The sequence below is a fragment of the Dermacentor andersoni genome, chromosome 1 (genome assembly GCF_023375885.2).
Source record: "Dermacentor andersoni chromosome 1, qqDerAnde1_hic_scaffold, whole genome shotgun sequence".
NCBI classification, from domain to species: Eukaryota; Metazoa; Arthropoda; class Arachnida; order Ixodida; family Ixodidae; genus Dermacentor; species Dermacentor andersoni.
In genome coordinates, this window is record NC_092814.1 from 71,178,992 (window position 1) to 71,198,824 (window position 19,833).

Sequence of the window (19,833 nt, forward strand, 5' to 3'; positions counted from 1 at the left end):
GTTTTAGCGTCATTCTTAAGCTTCCGTTGCATGCCGCCGCGATTGTCGACGAGCCACCGCAAGCTATGTAAGAGAAAGCGGACCAATCGCAGAACCCGGCACCACCCTCTTCATCCGGTTATCGATATTGAGTGCAGTGGCTCGGCCCCATCGAATCCCTCTCCACTTGAGCGTTCTCCTCGCCTCTTGTCAGCCAATTAGATACGACAAGCCGCTCAGTGTAGGTAATGTTATTCGTTCTTCAAGCAAACAAAAGTGACCTCCAATGAACGAGGAGATCGTTTGATTGGTCTGTTCAGACAACCCTGCGGGTGACCGCGCGATGCTTGCGTCGGCGGTTACGCAAATTTGACGTCAAGAGATTAGAATAGAAACATATTGGAATAGTTTTACGTTATACGGCCCCAGTTTTCTTTATGTTGCATGTTTACACTAACGTATTTGCTTTAGCGCTCCAGTTACTTCATATGGAAGCGTAGGACATAAACTGCAAGTATAGTCATGCACAAATAAATATAAAACGAGAGATCTCAAACCAGTATACCAAATCGGAAGAGAGCCTATGATGTATGTGGTCTATTCAGTGTAGTGGATTTGAACCTGGATGGATGGATATAATGAAAAGCCCCTTTGAAACGGGGTGGGGAAGGACGCCACGATTCTCTATATTTACCGATCTTTTACGCTTATTATGGGAACTTAAGACAAATGCTTCGCGTTAACACATAATCGAACCTAACAGAAACGTATCACCCTAAGCTATTTTGTTTATGTTTCCTGCTTTCGTGCCACCAAAACTCCAGTCGCCTATTGCTATTCTCCACAGCGGATGTTATACTTAAAGCCCAAACTTTTGGGTTGGATCACTACGTCTTCGCATACTACTGGATGAATACAATTAAAAGCTAACAAAATATTCTGTATGTTTTCTACGCTATTTCCTCATGCTGCGCCATGTATAGCCATTATCGGCATTCTCTTTTCTATAACAGTGTGTTTTCAAACATCCTGCTCTGCCTTCGAACACTAGTGAACTGTCCTTTAAGTTATCGTAAAACATTTATCTTTTGAGTTCATTGGCTGTTTGAAATATATGAGGCGCAGACTTCTCCGTCGCGCCTATCCAGTATGCTGTTTCTGCATCTCTTCCCCTCTAATGCATCGCCCTCTTTTGGGGGACAGTTAACGGCGGCATTATTTCGAATAAGTCAACGAAACCCTTTCGCGTTTTGCGATCGGGTCTCAACTGTTCCGCTCCGTATCCTTTATAAATGACTGGGTCCTTATTACGAGTAATGCTGGACGATTACGCCCTTGTTCTCGGACCAGTTTAGGCGTCCAGAAGCGAGAGCGCTTTTAATATATTCATTACCTTGTCCCTTGTGAGGAGATCCTTTTTTCTCAGCAGGTAGAGTGCTTGGTCTACGCCCAACAAGCCAACAAGTGTTCCAGGCGTGCCCTGAACTAATAGCGTCTCAAGGGCCATAGGTTCAGATGCAGCTCCCAAATTCTTCCTTCCGAGGGTGAACTGAAATGCACAAGCGATGAAAGCGATGCCGTCACAAGCGTCATCCCGGGGTGATCGTTTCCAGGGCGCGACGTCTTGTAGAATGATAGTTCTAGCCACCATGTATGTTCGGATATTATCCCCGCCATATATATATAAGAACAATCTGCGATACCTGAGCAATGCGGAACAGGGTACATGTATTTATCGTTTATATCCACTGCAGCCACTGTGCCAACAACTTGCATTTTCTGCATACCTTGGATAATATAGCATCTACAGGACCCGACCGAATCGGTACTATGCACTACCTAAAGGCAGCAGTAATAACCACGGGAAAGGGAAATTCGACAAAAGGCAATTATTTTAAATATGCGGACGGTAGCTGAATAATAAGAGAAGAAAGGCCGCCTCAATGTGAGAATTTCATCCACTGCCTCACATCTTCATGACCAAAGCAGAGTGCGGTTCTACCACGCAGTCATCGGCAAAGTGGCTTTTGGAGATGTTTTGATGAAGGATTTTTGCCACAAGCGTGGCGTTGTAGCCTTTGGGTGCGCTGGATGGCATTAGTAAACACGCGTGCAGGGCTGCACCTCTCGGCAGTTCTCAGAGCGGTTGCAAAAACAGTAAAGGTGCTTTTTCTAGGTGTTCTCTCACTGGCAGTTGTTTCTGGGAGCCTCGCATTTAAACACAGAAGGAAGAACGCACCACCCAGGCGCTTGTCTGGCTTGGTCTTTCTTGCAACACATGTACTGTCAATGACGCCGTAACCTATTACTTCGCCATGTATAGTTAGTGCACAGTCTGGCTGACATGTGGTCGTGTTATACGTGTAACGTAGCTATGGCAACACTCGCCGCGTATATATACTTATAGGTACGGGTATGTCATACAGATGACGCCAATTAAGTAAGCATTTCTTCAAGTATCAGTCGTAATGAGAAAAGGTTATCCATATTGTGTTTCGACTTAAAAGTAAGAGCAGACACTTTTACTGCACCATTGTCATCAAACAAGCCTTTTGAAGCTATGGCTGTACAGTGACTTTCCACTGCTGCCGTGGTTGGTTCAGAGCACGTCCTTCAGCCAAGAAGCGCATCTGCCGCTATTTAAGTACATGCTGATTGAGAAAATTAACTCAAAACTTGGGGCCACGTGCTCAATGAACACTGGTATTTCCTCTCGTTGTATAGACTTTTTCGAATGAACTCGCCAACGTAGCGCACGGCGACGTTCCATGACCACTGACCAAGTATCCTCATCGTGTCCGTTTCATGTCAAAGAAATTCGTTATTCTGCCTTCCTTTCTTTTCTTTTATTTTGTTTCTTTTCTGCCGCAATATCTCGGACCACAGCATGCACCAAGACTGGCGTAATTCCATCAAGGCTACTTTGCTTGCTCAAACTAATGACCATGTGTGCTGGTTTTTACTGCTCTCATCCCGACAATCAAAACAAGCGGCTTTTCTTTCAATGCGCACGTGTAAGGATAACAGACCGCGAACGTTACAAGCATGTGTAAACGAAAATAATCATTGTTGTATTTACAGGGAATATTAATATTAGTTACTTTCTCAAAATGATGCCAAACCGCCGTTCTGATATACTCGTGGCCAAATGTTTAGTTCATAGGAAAAATTACACACGCGCCGTAAATACCCTGCACGCTTTCGATCAAAGCAAAGTTTGTAATAAGCATAACTGCTCCCATGTGTCCTGTGGAAACAGCTGGTGCAGTCCTTACTCGACGGGTCGGAAATGTCATTCGTCTTCAGGATCTCATTTCTGGGTTAAACGGTCGCTTTGCTCATCATATACCGGTTACGGCTGCAGAATTCTAGTTCGCGATGTGCAAAATTGTGCTTAACCTTCTTTTTATTGCGATTTTATTTAAATATGCATGGTGAAATTGACTTCTATATAGAATATTTGCTTTTGGTCTGTGGGCTCACTCATTCGCAGATTCATTTTCAGAACTGTAAGCAGCGCACCACTGCTGCACTTACATAAGACGTGTTCGTGCACGCTGGCTGCGCATTTACGTAAATGGAGTCTGTAACGACGTGTCGACCAAGCACGGCGAATACCACCACGCGGAAGCTGGGTGTCATCTCAGGCGTGACAGGTATCACTATATTTTCCTCGATTCTTCTTCCTGCAGGCAGCTTCTGAACCATTTGTATTCTCCCCTTGGACAGGACCTGAATGCATGAAAATATAACAGTTTGAAAACAATCTCGGCGAGCCATGTCCTTGCTGTACAAAAGAAAACAGAACTAGGAAATACTATGCAGATTTTGGCACCTCTGTGAACCGAAGCTTTCGCGAAGCGGTTAATTACACGTTGTAAATCTTTTCATCTTCTGCAACGTGTTTTAGACCCTAGCGATTACGTTTCTGCCCAGCATGACAGCAACACGCGGAGATTCCCTCCCCCCCCCCCCCCCCCCCCAACACCACCACCACCACCATGCGACCCACGTGGTCCACGCGACCACGAATTACACTGTGTTCAGGATCGGCCCACTTTTATCACACCATCTCCGGGATCAGCCCAGGGTCATGATTTTCTGGCGATGCCTTCCGCTCTATTCTACGCCACTCTTATCCACCGTTCACGGCCGGCTGATCCCATCTATAACGAGGGCGGAGCGTAGCTCTTACCACTGACGAAGCGCTAGAAGCGCGAAAAGCGCGAAAAAAAAAAAGAAATGCATCCGAAAACGCACCGCTACAAAATCGTGGCCCAGTGTACTTTTGTGCTAACTCCAGGAGCGACCCACCTTACTCGGCGAGAAACCGACCGAGCAGATGTGCAAAAACTCGGGAAAAGTGGCGTAAAAAGCTTCTATTTAACGAAGCAATTGCGCGCTTGACGGTATTTATTTGCTGCAGTGAGGATATTTAGGTAGCTATCCTAGTTTCACTGCGTAATTCTGTGGATGGCAAAGCCGGAAACCGACACGTGCACCTAAGAGGTAGTACCGACGGGGCTACATGTACAATTCCCTATACGAGTGCTGTCCTGTGCGCGATCTATTCCGCAAAGCAGCAACAGCAGTAGCAGCCATGGTCAGCAAAGTCCGGAAGGTTTTGCGTAGGATAGCAGGGAACGAATTCACAAAACTTTTATTTGGTAAGTGTTCTTTACCATAGGTCGTCCAGCTTCGCTACTGATATGTCCAGCATTGGGACAGGCTGGAATTTTCGCACGAACATTTCTAGCGTAAGAGAAAATTTTAACCTATCCTGACGTCAGACATATAATTAGCAAATGCGGCCTGCCAATGGCGAAGAGCTACTAACAGCATATGTGCTGAATGCCTGCATGTAGCGGCTTAGTCAGCCTGCCCAATGGAACGACACAAAGAAACAGCGTGTAACACTTTCGCGACGTTATCGGTGTTTCGTTATTACGCTATTACGACTGGCCGGGGTACTTTTTATATGGTTAATGCGAGGTTATAAAAGCTTTGTGAATTTAGCCCACGAAGATTTATTTTACAAACATTTGATTACTGGTCGACTGACTTCTCTAGTGATATATTCGCTCTCAAGACTGGACCGCACCTGCTTTTACGAACTGGTTTAGCATGGCACTGATCAGCGAAAACGGGCTTCGAATACGTTTTCACTACACAGCTAACCCCTCCTCCCCACCCGCCCTTCCCTTCTCTTTAAACATCATCTTACGCTAGAATTGTTCGTTAGAGCAGGTGCCAGCTTAGCATGACGATGTACACTTTATTAGCGAAGGCGGCCGACTCATCGCAAGCTGCTTTCCCGAGCAAGAACCTTTGTAATTCTGCAATAACATCCCTTATACTAATGTGGTTCGGGAAAGCAGGCTCAGTCCCATCGTGATACTAACACCTCTTTGTGAAGACTCGCTCAGTTATTCGTTGATGACTCACGGCAGATCCTGATTTACGGCTAAAAAGAAATGCCATACGACAAGGCATAGAACGACAAGACAGAAAGAAAAAAAATCTTACCACATAGTAAACCGAGGAACTGACTTTGTCGAATTGATGAATGAACAAAACGGCTTCATAGAATTGATTTGCCTGCAAGAAATGACAGTTCATTTAATATATGCTGCGTCCCAGCGTATATATTGTGTCTATGGGTCACTACACCCTTTAAATTGAAATTGAAATTGATTTATTCATTATAGCTTGCAGGCTATACAAACGAATAATATACAAAAGGAGGTCCCATAGTCAAAGACTGTATCGGGACGTCCTGTTATTTATAAATATGTGTTTTCTAAAGCAACGAGGACAACCACAAATAAAATGATATATAAGGAAACATGGAAGAAAGTAAGTACTGGAGAATGCAAAACAAGATTAGGGGTTACAATAAATCTAACGAAGGAAATTATAGAATTGCAAGGAGCAAATGCAGCAAAACTAAATGAACTAAACAAAATTGACACTAACGGACAAAAAAATTTGACCCAAACATGCAATACAAACAACAACAATACTTCATGATTTTGGAATAAAGACTGCGCAAAAGTCAGTTCTTCATTGTTTTTAAAATCTCACAAATTGAATGCAAAGAGAGAGAGAGAGAGAGAGAGAAAGCAAGGCAAAGAAGGGCACGGAGGTCAATCAAACGATCGTCTGGTTTGATATACCCTACACTGGGGGTAAGGGAAAGGGGAAGAGAAAGAGGTAAAGAAGAAGAGAGTGAACACTGTATGTGCAACGAAGAGCCGTGACACCAAAGTCACGTCACATAGCTGGTAATGTGCGTTGAAGACATCTTGGATGATCCTAGGGCCAGTGGTTGTGCGAATGGGAGGCTGCCGATGCGCCACGGGGCTTACTCGATAGTTGCAAGCACTGGATAAAGAGCATACAGGACTTGCACCGCACTTCGCGCTGACAGAGTATGCAGCTTGCTAAAGAGTATGCGTGGAGTATTTATGAGGGACCGAGGCATCACAACCACCTGCCGGTCTCCTTCGGGCAATTCGTCGGGAGTAGGTGCGGCAGACTCTACCGCGGTGCGCTGTATCCTTTAATGTGACTGTGACTCCGGATGTGGCATCGGCTGTGGCATCGGCTGTGGCTTCGGCTGTGACTTCGGCTGTGGCTTTGGTAGTGTGGGCCAAGCTTCCGTATTGATGATCTCCGGCACGACCTTGTCAGAGTTAGACTCGGCTCCGCCAGATCTAAGGGGTATAGAAGGAGGAGTCTTCGGATGGGCCGCACTCTTCACAGAAGCATCGGTGTTCTTTGGGGTCTGACAGCGTCGGGAGCATCTCTTTATAACTTCCGCGACAGGATCCTGGCGAGACGAACGGTCTCCTGCCACCTACTTCAAGACCGCCCTTTCCTTCTTCATTTTGAGGCAGTCCTTTGAGATCTAAGGTATCATCGGATCCAAGGCGATTGGGGCATTTGAGAACCGTGGCTGCATAGGAGTATACAGCGTGGGGCTCTGGGCAGCGCAAGGAAGCTCTCGTGTCCTAACCTCATGCAATTGCGGCATTGGGGTAGCCTTGGAATAAATGGTCGCACAGCGTGTACAAAGTGGCCCGCCTTGACGTGGGAGGGAATAAACTCGCCCTTGAAGATTACCTTCACACAGCGTGGTGTACTGAGGCGACACACATGAGTTATCGCGACGCCGTCAACAGCTGGCGTCATTAGAATCGGCAAGTCAGTACTGGAGATGGAGTCGTCCACGTCGTAGATGACACCAGTAGGGCAACCACTGTCCAGAGAGATATACGAGTCGACCTTCATACTGTCATGTTCCCTAAGTTTGCTCAAAGTTCTCAGCGAAGTGTCATGTACAACTTCAATAGCCAAGACATATTCACGGGGATTGACTCTAATGCGCGTGACTTGTTGGCAACACCACTTCAAGAAGTACACAGACTGTTGAGTCACCTCAGGTTGTTGTTAGCGAGTCCAAGTACAAAAACAGTGGCTCCATTGCCGTCTACCGGTAGAGTAGGCCTAGCGAAAAGTTGCCGGTAATTTTTTTTCCATTGGCTGCCCACGAACACGTGTCTTGTCTGCCAGCAGAATTTCGCATGTTACTTTTTCTAGGCTTCATCACTAGGCCTGGCACGAAGGGTTCTTGCCAAGAGATGCGAAGCGACCCGGCGCAAAGCGAGGGGGGTGAGGGTTTATGTAGAGTCCGCTTTATCGGCCACATACCAATGAATAACCTGTTGTTACTGCGAATTTGTTTTATTGTAAGACATCTATTTGAAGGTTATACGGATGTTCATGGCTGGGCGAAGAATACTCAGTCTCAACAGGAAGGAAATGCCGGCAACTTTTTGCCCGGGATAGCATGCCGGCTGCAAGTAAGAAAGCGCCGCCGGTAAAAAAGGAATCGTATTGACTTCGGTATTCCGAGTTCATCCTATGCAGTCGTTGTGCTTGAAGACAGGGAGGCCCTGCTGTTTCTTCCCTTTGCCTTGCGGCTCCTCCGCACAACCTCCAAGTCGTCATGGGAGAAGTCCTCGCTGCTGAACAAGTAAAAACTGGTGTCTTCGCCATCGGTGTCGCTTTGGAGGCCGGCCCGCTTCCTAGACGCAACTGCCGTGATGTCGCCATTCCCGGTAGAGGCGCGGGAACGTCAACTTGCTCCCGCGCCACAAACCATGGCTGCTCTCCAGAGATATACGCAGAAATTAGGAGAAAATAACTGGGCTAGAGAAAATAGCTTGCTTGATTGTCTGCTTGATTCTTCACTTGTGGAGCTTACCCACGACAGGAGATCGGCCAAGAAGACGGCGGTTAAATGATAAAGGGAAGACCGAGATAGATAGATAGAGTAAACTTTAATGAACACCAGCAGTTCTGTCGGCTGGGCCTAGGCCTCCCACGATGGGACGTCGAGGTCTTGCCTCTTCGCCGCTTCGTAGGCCTGCTGGGTCGCCCAGAGTTGGTCGTCGAGATGGGAGCTGCGCAGGGCGGCGTGCCATCTCGACGAGAGGGTCACGGGATTAAGGTCTGTGTATTGACGTTTGCACTCCCATAGCATGTGGGGGAGTGTTGCCGATTCAGTTTTACAGACCTTGCACGTCTGGCTCGGGTAGATGTCGGGGTATATAGTGTGATAGCGTGTGAGGGAGGGGTATGTATTCGTCTGTAGCAGGCGAAGGGTGGTTGCCTGTGCCCTGTTTAACTTGCGGTGAGGGGTGGGGAAGGTTCTTCTTGCGAGGTAAAATGACTTTACAAGGTCGTTGTATCTTGTAAGGCGGTCGCGCCCTGCGGGTGCACCTGCACCATCTCCGGCACGGTTGACTAGTCCTCGTGCTACGGAGTGTGTAACCTCGTTGAGGTTACACTTAAACGGAAAGGGAAGTCAGGTTGAGGTAGAAAATTCATGATAATTAGGAAATAGATTTACCTGGCAAATACAGAAATAAATATAGCTGTAATTATGTATAAACATCATATTTTGTGGTATTTTTGGTGGTATGACAATAATTTCGAACACACAATCAGCGATTTAATGAGCTATCGAATTACTGATTTCGAGAATTAACGTGGTAGCCTTCTTGTGTACCAGAGGTAGTCGCAAATGGCCACGGAGATGTTCCTGTGGCTAAAGCCAAATGAAGAAGCCCCGAAGGAGAGGATATTTTGAACATCTATATAAGTAGCGAGCTTGTTGAATGAAAATTTAATTTTTTTCTGTGATTTCTAAATCGACGGCATGCTAGTGCAAAGTGATCAATGTTTTCAGGCTCCTGGCAGGTGGGACACAGATGGGACGGTGCCAGGCCGAACCTATATAGGTAAACATCTAATAGTGGGAGGCGGCAGCGTAATTTTGTTATGGAGATTTCTAATTTACGTGTCCGACACCATTAAGTGTTCCATGAAGATAGCAAATGATTAAATTCCCACGTTGGGATTTTAGTTTTGTAGAATCTTGTAATGGAGGTAATTTTCTGAACCTAACCACGGTGACATAAGCCGAAGTAGGCATAACGAACATAACTGGCCCATCAAGAGATATCCGAGCAAGTGTGTCAGCAATTTCATTTAGGAATATATCGCGACAACCTGGAACCCATACTAATGGCACCAGAGATGTATTGACTACAGTAGTGTCTGAAGATAAAGTGAGTTAGTGATATGCATACTAACAGTGAATCAGTCACTATAAGCACTGTTGAGTAATCTAAAGGAAGTTTTCGAAGAGCTAAAATAATGGCTTATAGTTCAGTCAGAAATATGGGTGTAAAATCCGGAAGGCGTAATGCATATGTCCAGGATCGTGACATATGTCCAGGATAGTGACCTACACCCATTTTCTCCTCATTCATCGACGCATCAGTCGCGATCATATTAGCTATTCCCGATTGCGTTAAATTATCTTGTAACATGTCATTTAAATATGTAGTCCGTAGGTGTTTGGTATTGGTTGCGGCTATATAATCAAATTCAATCTTTATGTTAGGCAAGGGCTTGTGTGGGCGAATTATGTCGCGTACATTAACTTTTAATGGATCTAGCTCAGCTTGTACAAACAAAACCTGAGGTCTATGTAAGCGGCAGGACCAATACTCATTGAAATATGCCCTCGTTTCTCTAATAAATACAAATATTGATTGTCTCAATGAAGATTTGTAAATGTTTAAATATGTTTTGACTGTTAGAATGCGGAATTTGCAGGTAAATGTAGGCAGGCATATTTCTTGATATAAAACATTGTTAGCTCTAACATCTGGTAAACCAAGACGATTCCGGAGAGCCTCGCGCTCTAGAAGAACGAGAGGGTTAATCTTGTACGCTGGCCCACAAGAGAATAGCACGTATCCAAATTCTAGCATCGGTCGAACGTAGACGCGATAAATTATTATTAGGGTGTGCCTGCGTAGCCCAGCGCGGTGTCGGCAAAGTTAGCTCATCATGCCAAAAGCGCGTGCTGCCCTATATTTAACATGACATATATTTGTGATAGATATGAAACGCAAATTGATGATATACAGCAGGACCAATATTATTTCGCCAGCTCAGTCTTGCATCATATATTACACCTTGACATTAAAATCAACTTGCGGAATTATTTCATCACGGTATTGGAGAGAGATATTCACCGATATATTCAAAGGAAGAACAAACAAGGAACTTTTGTTAACATTAGGCGACATTCGAATGTCCGCAAACCAAGCTTCAAGCGTTCCTAAGTATGACAGCAGTGTTCTTTGTAATGAGTAAATATCACTCGTAGACGCAAATAACGCTATCTTGTCTGCACAGACATATACTTGTACGTTGTCACAGAATGGAATTGAGCTGAATAAAGCGTTAAACTAAATAGGGGAAAGGAGAGATCCCGGTGAAACTACTCTTCATTGATTATATCTTGCCCTCAACAAGCCACGTTGGAAGCAATGAGATTTCCTATCCTTTAAAAATTCATGTATCCAATTTATAATATACCGAAGAAAACTCATGCTATTTAAAACGCTAATAAGTATGACATGTTCTACGCTGTCGTATGCTTTGGATAAATTAAGGGTCACTAAAGCTGCACACTGCTACCTGTGTCGAGCAAGTTTAATGCGTCCCTCTAAATCGACATGTGCGCACCATATCGAGCATCCGGGTCCAAATCCAATTTAACACGGGCTCAAAAATGCATTATCCGTTAAAAATATCATGATATAAATGTGCAATACCATTTCTATTAATTTCGTAACATTCGAAGTTAGTGCGATTGGCATATATTATCTATTGCATTCCCGCTTCTTGTTTCTTAAGCAGGGGGCTAATTTTTGTAAGTTTCCAGTCAGGAGGAACCCACGCGTTCACGAGGGAGTAGTTAACAATATTAGAGAGGTCTAGTGGAGAGAGGTCAAAAAATGTTTTCAACACGCCTGATGTAACGCCATCTGGACCCGGAGCTGTGCCAGGGAGCAGCCGAACAACGTGCTGAAGCTCTTCCATTGTTACCTCTATGAAATCATCCCCTGACAGAACCCCTACTAAGTTTACCTGCAGCTGAGTTGCAAAGCGCTGCTCTAAACCTTTAGCAATTTTATCTAATGATTCTAACGATTCTTTTGGTGACAGAACAACTGAGTCAATATTTATGGGCACTGGAACGGCCTTGCGAGAGCGTAGAAACCTAAGTAGTACGTTTTTATGACCACTTTTCGATAAAAAATTGAAGCGTTTTTCATCATATTTATTCTTCGCTAATAAAATTGTTCTTTTAAACATAGAAGTAGCATACTTATAATTATACTCCAATTAGTAGGGCACTGATTGAAATTTGGTTTCTTCCTTGCAGCCTTTCGGCGTCTACAATCTAGTGCGCAATCACTATTCCACCATGGCCAATCAGTACCCCTTTTTGTTAATGATACTAAAACCTCAGATTTTTTTAATGGTACCTTTGAAAATTGGACAAAGGCTCATCGCTTTAATATCTCTTTCCAAGCCTGTCATAGAAGACAAAGTTAACTGTAAATCATCTTTAAATAGCGTTCTGCCTCGCAGACACTTCGTCTTCTTCGTCTTTGTGTATTGAATACAAATGTTTGCACACGCTGTACGGCCCCGTAGCTAATGGCTAGTAGTGGGCCAGAACGGAAATTTCGAAATAAAGCATGAATGAGCAGGCGTCGGGATATTAGTTGAACTGACAAATCGTGCTAAGAAATCGTTCAGAAATTTCTTGCGAAGACAAATGTGAGGTGCTGTATGAATAGTTGCTTGAACTGCTTCATTTGGTTTGATGCTGAGGTTGAAGTCTTGAGGTTAACTTAAAATACCTTAGGTTCGCACGAGCAAACCTCGATGCGAGAGCGTTATTACATTTCGCCTCCATGCGAGTGCGGTCACTACGACCTCTTTCTTACAGCAGCAGAGCGACATAGACACTGAGCCGTCACAGAGGGTGAGTGGTTTTGCAAAATACTGTAGGGGAAAACTTCAGGCAATATGAACACACGCAGAAGCCCCGCCTTCGTGGTACTCTCAGAACGCGGAATTTGAAAGGTGTCCTCGGGAATGCGATCGTTATACGCTTAACCCATATTGTGCTCAATAAAAACCCAGAACGGTACAGAACTGGTTCTTCACGTACAGAACAACCTGAAGGGGAGGGGTTCGAAAAACCTATTACGTTACCCTGTAATCTCACTGCTCACATGCAATTGAAAAAAGGTCGTTTGCAGATATTGCGTTAGTGACGGTGCAACCACAGCGGCTCGACTGCAATACATGCCCGTATTAAAAAAATCAATTTTCAAGCTGTATGCGCTTGAAACTTTCAGGTCGCATTTGTGCGCGCGTTTTGTACATACTCTTTCACCCAAGGACGCCAGCAAACAAGTCGGAATATCTCACTTCAACAACGCTCTTCGGGTCTTTTCTTTCGATGGCGATGAATCCATCTGAAACACTTTGGTAGGGCTGCAGAGTCAGTTGCTCTCGCGCCTGGTGATCATATGGGTACGTCCCAACGTCGGTCGCCACCTTAAAGAAAAAGACAGAAAGCAATACTCTAAAACTTTATCCCAGCCGGCGCACGGCGCCCGCGAAGATCATTATCGTAAGTGTGGCCTCAGTACCCCGTAAATATGTTATCATGTCGCAGGTATTACGTTGTATTCTCTTATATTTTTATTGTGATAGCAATTATATAACACTCCAAGTGCATTTCCGCCATCGCCGTCGCTGTGATATTCCTTTTAAAGTCCGAGGGCCATAACACCGCCGCCGCGCGTCGTATGCTGTATGTGCGAGGGAAAGCACGCAAGGGAAACTGACGATCGCCGCTCAATTTCGCCCGCCATATATGGAGGAAAGTGGAGAGGCAGCACTGGGGGGAGGGGGGGGGGCGGCTTCGACACCGCCAAGTGTGTACTTTGCACGGTCGCGCGCAAGGGATCTGCAGACAGCTCATACCTTTGTGCGCGCAATGCTCCCGACGCTCTTGCGTTGAAGCGATAGACCGCGCGAAGTTCACTTAGCTCGCTGCTGCTGCCGCACTTGCCCACACCAGCGTGCAGTGTATTGCAGCGAGCGTCCGCGCTTATCGAGTGTGATGTGTTCATATGTGCTCGTGTGCGCTGACAGCATGCTTGTTCATTCAGTTAGTAAGTGAATGTTTCCAAGTTTATGCGGCCAATAAAACTACTATTCTTACTTCGTATCGCTGGGCGCTATAACGCAAAGCTATTCTAAACTTTTCTATTCCAATTCTATAATAAGCCCTCGAAGAATGGTCAAAAACTTTTTTGGACCACCCACTTCACCTGTCTGTCATGCGACGGATAGCTCCCAATCTGACAAGACGTGTACACACTGGTTATGCATAATTCGACCGAACAAAAGAAAAATAATCATTTCTGGTTCGACGCCTTTTTGCCATTAACCCTCTGCTATTGGTCAAAAAGTTTCATACTGCGCCCACTTCGCCTGTCTGTCACTCAACGTCACAAAAGCGCGAAAAATCATTGCGTCAAGGTGACGTGTACGCGTTAAAGATACATTAATATGCTGAACAAAACTGTATGTTTTCTGTTTTTTCTGTTTTTTTCTAATCACGAAAACAGGAGTTTTCGTGGTTTTGTAACGTTGCGTGACAGGCAGGTGAAGTGGGTGCAGCCCGAAAACTTTTGACCCATAGCCGAAAGTTAATGGCGAAAAGGCGTCCAATGAGAAATAATTATTTTTCTTTTGTTTGGTCCAATCATGCATAATCAGTGTGTACGCGCATTTCAGATGGGGAGTTATCGCGGTTTTCGTGAGGTCGCGTGACAGACAGACAGACGAAGTGGGGGTGGTCGGAAAAAGTTTTTGACCAATCGCGGAGGGCTGATTGCAGAATTGGAATAGAAACGTTTGGAATAGCTTTACGTTATAGCGCCCCTGCCCCGTTCCGGAAGGAATAGAAGATGGCTGCCGCCGATCGTTCAGGCACTGGTTCAGGCACTGGCGCCGATCGTTCAGGCACTGGCACGAAGAGAGCGTTTGATTGGGCTGTTCAGGCAACGCTGCAGGTCACCGCCTCATGCTTGCGTCGGCGGTTAAGTAAATTTTATGTCTAAGAATGGAATAAAAACAGACTCGAATAGTTTTACGTTATAGGGCTCCTGTCTAGTAATTTGCTAAGGCAATCGATGCTTCGCCTTTCGGGCGAAACTGCGACTTCTTTTGTTTTTTATTGCGAAAGCAATACTGCTCGCACTTTCGGCCCATCGGTGGTCGTGGCGCCTCCTTACGCAGCTGCGCGTCACGTGACCGTGTGACGTCACGCCAGACCAAGAGACGGGGCCCCAGCTCGCGGCATCGATGGTGGAGGCGAAGCCTTGCGCACCGCTGCTGCGGCGCTACCGAGAGAAGGCGCTCGCTGGTGTGACGTCACGCTAGGAGGATAAATGGGGCTACAGCTCGGCTCCTCGCAGTGATCAGCGCGCTGCCTTGCGCTATGTCGGATGATGTATAGCCATAAGTTTAACAAAGGGCAACCATGTCCACACCATCAGCCGAACCAAGGCGCAGCCAAGGGTATTGCTTTCGCAATCTTCCAGGCTTAACCAAACTAAGCCTTCAGCCAATTTTTCTCCTGCTGATGAAACGAGCCATACAGCAACGCTTAATGTACGTTTACAATGCGAAGACTTGGAGAACATTTCAAGCATTATAATTTGATAGGGACACTTTTAGAATAAGGTTAAATTTTTGAACTAATCGCTTGCTACAGAGGTGTTAAAAAAAGTCGCTGTTTCGCCCGAAAGACGAAGCAGCGATTGAGATTCAAGCCATTCTTTTCCCTCGATTATGTCTCGAGCTAATGCATGAGAGCATAACACGTGTTAAGATGAAATGTGCGATAAAGTGCTATGTCGTAGTTTGTCATTATTTATGCACCACGTAATGCATCTATCATTATTCTTATCACCCGTCCCACCCAGTGACTGCTCCCAACAATAGTGGGACGTGGTTTAGCCTACGTAATATTACTGCAGGGGCGCGATCGGACATTTTTGTTCGATACGCGTTCTGTTCGGTTGATGCAACGTCCCAAAGTGGCAGTATGCAATTGGTGAGAACGGGGCGGAGAGAGTAGCTAATAGGCAGGTTATGAACTCCCCGGAAGATTACTTCCTTGGCCTGTCGTCTGCTCGCAGACAGTTTACTACAAAACGAAATGTTTCTTGTCTTCCAATCTTTATCTAAAAAGTGTATTTCTTTCTTCTCAAGGTTAAACACGTTTTCAAATAGTAATACGTGTGACTACTACAATTTATAACGATTAGTTTCTCTGCGTCGTCCCTAGGTGGTGTCGCGCACAGCGAGGAAAAGAAGAAGAAGAAAAGAAACGATGGGAACAGTGGCGCACTTTTCAAGAGGCAACAACAACAATCTAGTGCTTCACTGGCACCCGATGATGGGGTGGAGTTCGTTGCACAACCAACGCACTATTTATTTTGAGAAACGAAAGCGACGCCGGAATTCGCTTTCTGCCATTTCTGCAAACGCGTTTCGCACTTCCACTGCTCTCGTTCCTCCTCAAGCAACGCCAATGCAACGACCGAAGTTCCCATCGCAAGCGCCATTTTCTCGAATTAAGCTATGTATTGTATCCGAACGTGCCATTCCGCGTCCAAAGCCGCCGTTCGAATCTAATCCAATCCACCAGACGTGTCATGCGAAGCCGGTCTCGTAACGAGCGTATGATCGCTCCCATGATCGCTCCAAACTTCCTAACTCCCGTCGCGTTCGGCACCTAGCAGACGACGTGCCCGGTTGCAAGACAATTGACAGGAGCGTGTCACCATTTTGACGTCACCAAAGAAGTGGCTGCGCCCCGAGGCTGGCGACGTAGCCGCGGAGTAGGCCAATCGCGTGCGCCGGTAAAAGCCGAGCCACACGACGGACCAAGTCTGCGGGCCGATCGGTCACGTGATGCGACGTCACGGCCCGCCACGGTTCGGTCCGGCGCAGAGCACATCCACACGGCGGACCGCCGTAGCAGACGGCAGAGCGGACCAACCAGCTACACTAACGCTTTTTCGCGTTATCATTGTAATCATTGCGGCTATATTCCCACAAAGCCGTGAAGTGCTCAACGAGGGATACAACATAAATAACCTCTTCGTCACTCCTAGAGGACATGGTGTTTAAAAAAATATATCTGCTGCACGCATGTGTAGGCGGAACGGCGGACATGAAACGACTGGCTTTTGCTGAGCCAAAAACTAGATTGGATTTGGCTGAAGACACTTTGTTGCCGGACATCATTCCTTGGCTACGCCAAAATCGCTGCGGTTTGCATGCGGTCCGCCGCCAGAACTGAAGCGGGAGAAGTCTCGGCGATTTGTTGGACCGCGAGGGCTGCGGTCTTGCGCGGGCCAACGGCGGTCCGCACGAACTGGTGACGTTCTATCACGTGATGCGCAGACCGCGGTCCAAAAGAGCAATTTGGTCCGTCGTGTGGATCGGCCTTAACCGAACGAACGCGCCGAACAACGATCTCGGATCGCACCCAGCAGATTACCTGTTTTTTTTTTTTCTCGACAAAGTGTTCTGAACATTGAAATTGATTCAGTCACGTCAACATGGATGATTATTTCACTTTATGCGCTACGTTTCCAAGCTGCGTACGCGAGACGTTTCCGTTCACGCCCCGGCCGAAGCCAGCAATCTGTTTGATAAGGCGTGATTTTTCTCACCTCGATAGACAGCATGCCGTCCTCGATGGACGTTGGTACGAAGAACGTTGCCACTCCGTTGTTTTGGGTCGTAGCTTTGTATGTTTGTTTCGACTTCAGCCGAATGGCCTTCATCGGTACATTTGGAGCTGGGTTTCCATTGACGTATGTTACTTCAGCCTGCATGGTGCATGCATGACACAATTAGCTTGGAAGAAAGGCGTTTCCATAAGGATGTCCATTCTTGTCTAACATGAGAGGTGAACTCAGTTACGTTCTTAAACGAAAGCGAATTCTCTTTGGCGTTGACGAGAGGGTATCCTACATTATAAAAAAATTAAATGGAGTTAGCATGATCTGACTTTTAGAAAGTGCTACACGCACCTTTGGAATTTCGTTGTCTTATGTCTTAAAGACATAAAATTGCATTACAAGGCGACAGAAAAAAACAACTGAGAAGTCTCACGTAGGCTTGTAATTTATCTTAAGTTAATAAGCACACAAGGAAACACGAATGCTTAGAACTAGGCCGATTTCGTTTCTCCGTAATGAGAGGTTAGCCTTGTTTTCAAGCATGTGATGGAACGCGTATAAGTTAAAGGCCCACGACATTATAGCGGCCACTAGTCGGCGAAAGAGAATAAGGAGATGAACAATACTCCTGAATAGGAGTTGTGCAGGCGAGTCTGCGTTGGCAGTAGATTATAAGGAAGGGCACAAAAAAAAAAAAAAAAAGAAGAAGAAGAGGGATACATAAGGGAGCGAGGAGGTGATGAGTGCCCGTCGGTGCGAAGTTTTACTGCGGTTTAATTTCTATCCGCGCAGTCATTAGAAACTCAATATCTTTGAGCTTCGTTGTTTTCCCCCCCAACGACACAGAAGGTTGGTAACAGATCACTTTTATATGGGACGGCGAGGCGTCTGTCATGGGTGGTTACCAGATGTTGCCTGTGCTGTGTGCAAGTGATGGAAAGCACTAGGGTGCCGCATTCCTTGCTTGTCGGCCACATGCATGGGAACGAAAGAAATCATTGGCATACGCCATAGCCTTGCAGCTAATCAGGAGACGAGGTGGAGCTCGGCAAATTGAGAGTGTGATAAATATAGTTACTAGCCAATCAAACTCGTGACCTAATTCATTTTCGCTTCATACTTCCCCGCAGTGTAGTCGTTAAATGCCAAAAAGCTCGGTGGCGGAAGGCTGAAAAACTGAAGTAGACGGATGAACTTCTGATATGTACTAATGACTCGCCATACCGCTTCATACAATGCGCAGCTCTATAATATCGAACTTGCAGTCACCTCCTCAGTTTCTTCTTCCTGCGCTCTCGCTCTTCCAAATTTCACGAACAAATGAAGAGCGTGAGCAAGAGTATTGTACGTTCCGAGATTTCGATGAGGTATCTAACACATCTGGATGCATAAAGTGTAACGTCCACCGAAGTAATTTTGAAACCACCTGCACATATATAGGCCCTGGTGCTTTTAGGGTACGTGCCACGTTAGCGGGTTGCTCAAGGGCTTAAATGCTACGTCCACATTGAGGCATTGAGTGTCGAAAGTCAGCGAGCTTTTCCTCAACGGGACACTGTTGTTCCCACACGTTTCCCGTCGGCACTTTCTACGTCCCTGGCACGATAGCGAGCCCTGAAAATTCCGCAACACGGTGGGACTTCGCAGCTCCCGTAATGCGGTGAGTGTGTGTACTTTGTGCGCATACGAAGCCGAAGGGCCCATGTGAACCCGCCGTGGTTGCTCAGTGGTTATGGTGTTAGGCTGCTGAGCACAAGGTCGCGGGATCAAATCCCGGCCACGGCGGCCGCATTTCGATGGGGGCGAAATGCGAAAACACCCGTGTACTTAGATTTAGGTGCACGGTAAGGAACCCCAGGTGGTCGAAATTTCCGAAGTTCTCCACTACGGCGTGCCTCATAATCAGAAAGTGGTTTTGGCACGTAAAACCCCATAATTTAAAAAGGGCCCATGTGAACTTCAAATGGCAAAGATGAGTTTAAGACCATGAAATCACCATCAAATAGCGAAACGCTTAAGCTTGTTCACACTCACGATGATGTATATCTTCAGGCCGGGTTTGAAACTTCGTTGATTCTTCCTCAGTGAAATCACGTAAGGCGTTTTAGAAAAAACCGTCTTGTCACTTTGCGCCGACTCCTTAGCTCCGGTAGCTTCCTCCGTGACGGTCGCCTTCACCACTAGGCGCCCGTGGCTGGCAAACAGCGTATCCAAGCGGTTGCCAATGTACGGCTCCAGGTGCTCCCGCCGCAGATTGTACGCAGCGACACCGGCTTCGAGCTGCGCAATCGGAGCAGCGATTGAGCGCACCTCGAAGCAAGCTCCCTACGCGGAGCCATTGCTGGAAATGACCGCCGCGCCGGTAAAACGGTTCAGTGAGTGGTTAGGTTCTTACAAGCACTGGAGATTTGCTGCTTGAAAACCACCACACGTCTCCAACCTCTTGCTTCAGCCCAAAGTTGAAAAGAACGACTCCCTGGACAGGATTTTTATTCACGAAACTGGAAGAGATATTCCCATATTTATTACGGATTTATAAAACGAATGCTCCCAGGAAAAGCTGCGAATGTAGAGAGAAAAAGAAAGTCAAAGCTGCTCAACTCTTTTCAAAGAGAGAAACTACACTACAAAA

The 19,833-nt window shown here is 46.2% G+C and overlaps 1 protein-coding gene across 1 annotated transcript in view; it reads right to left on the minus strand.

The window, feature by feature from the left end:
- Positions 1 to 19,833, minus strand: part of LOC126543091 (A.superbus venom factor 1-like) — a 97,997-nt gene extending 78,164 nt beyond the window's left edge. Inside the window, exons 1-7 of the mRNA XM_050190227.2 lie at positions 19,597 to 19,833; positions 19,236 to 19,481; positions 17,190 to 17,348; positions 12,856 to 12,984; positions 5,506 to 5,577; positions 3,517 to 3,711; positions 1,373 to 1,528 (exon numbers count right to left, since the gene is read on the minus strand). Of these exons, the coding sequence (XP_050046184.2) occupies positions 1,373 to 1,528; positions 3,517 to 3,711; positions 5,506 to 5,577; positions 12,856 to 12,984; positions 17,190 to 17,303 (666 nt within the window). The 5' untranslated portion in view covers positions 17,304 to 17,348; positions 19,236 to 19,481; positions 19,597 to 19,833. The remainder of the gene's footprint in view (positions 1 to 1,372; positions 1,529 to 3,516; positions 3,712 to 5,505; positions 5,578 to 12,855; positions 12,985 to 17,189; positions 17,349 to 19,235; positions 19,482 to 19,596) is intronic.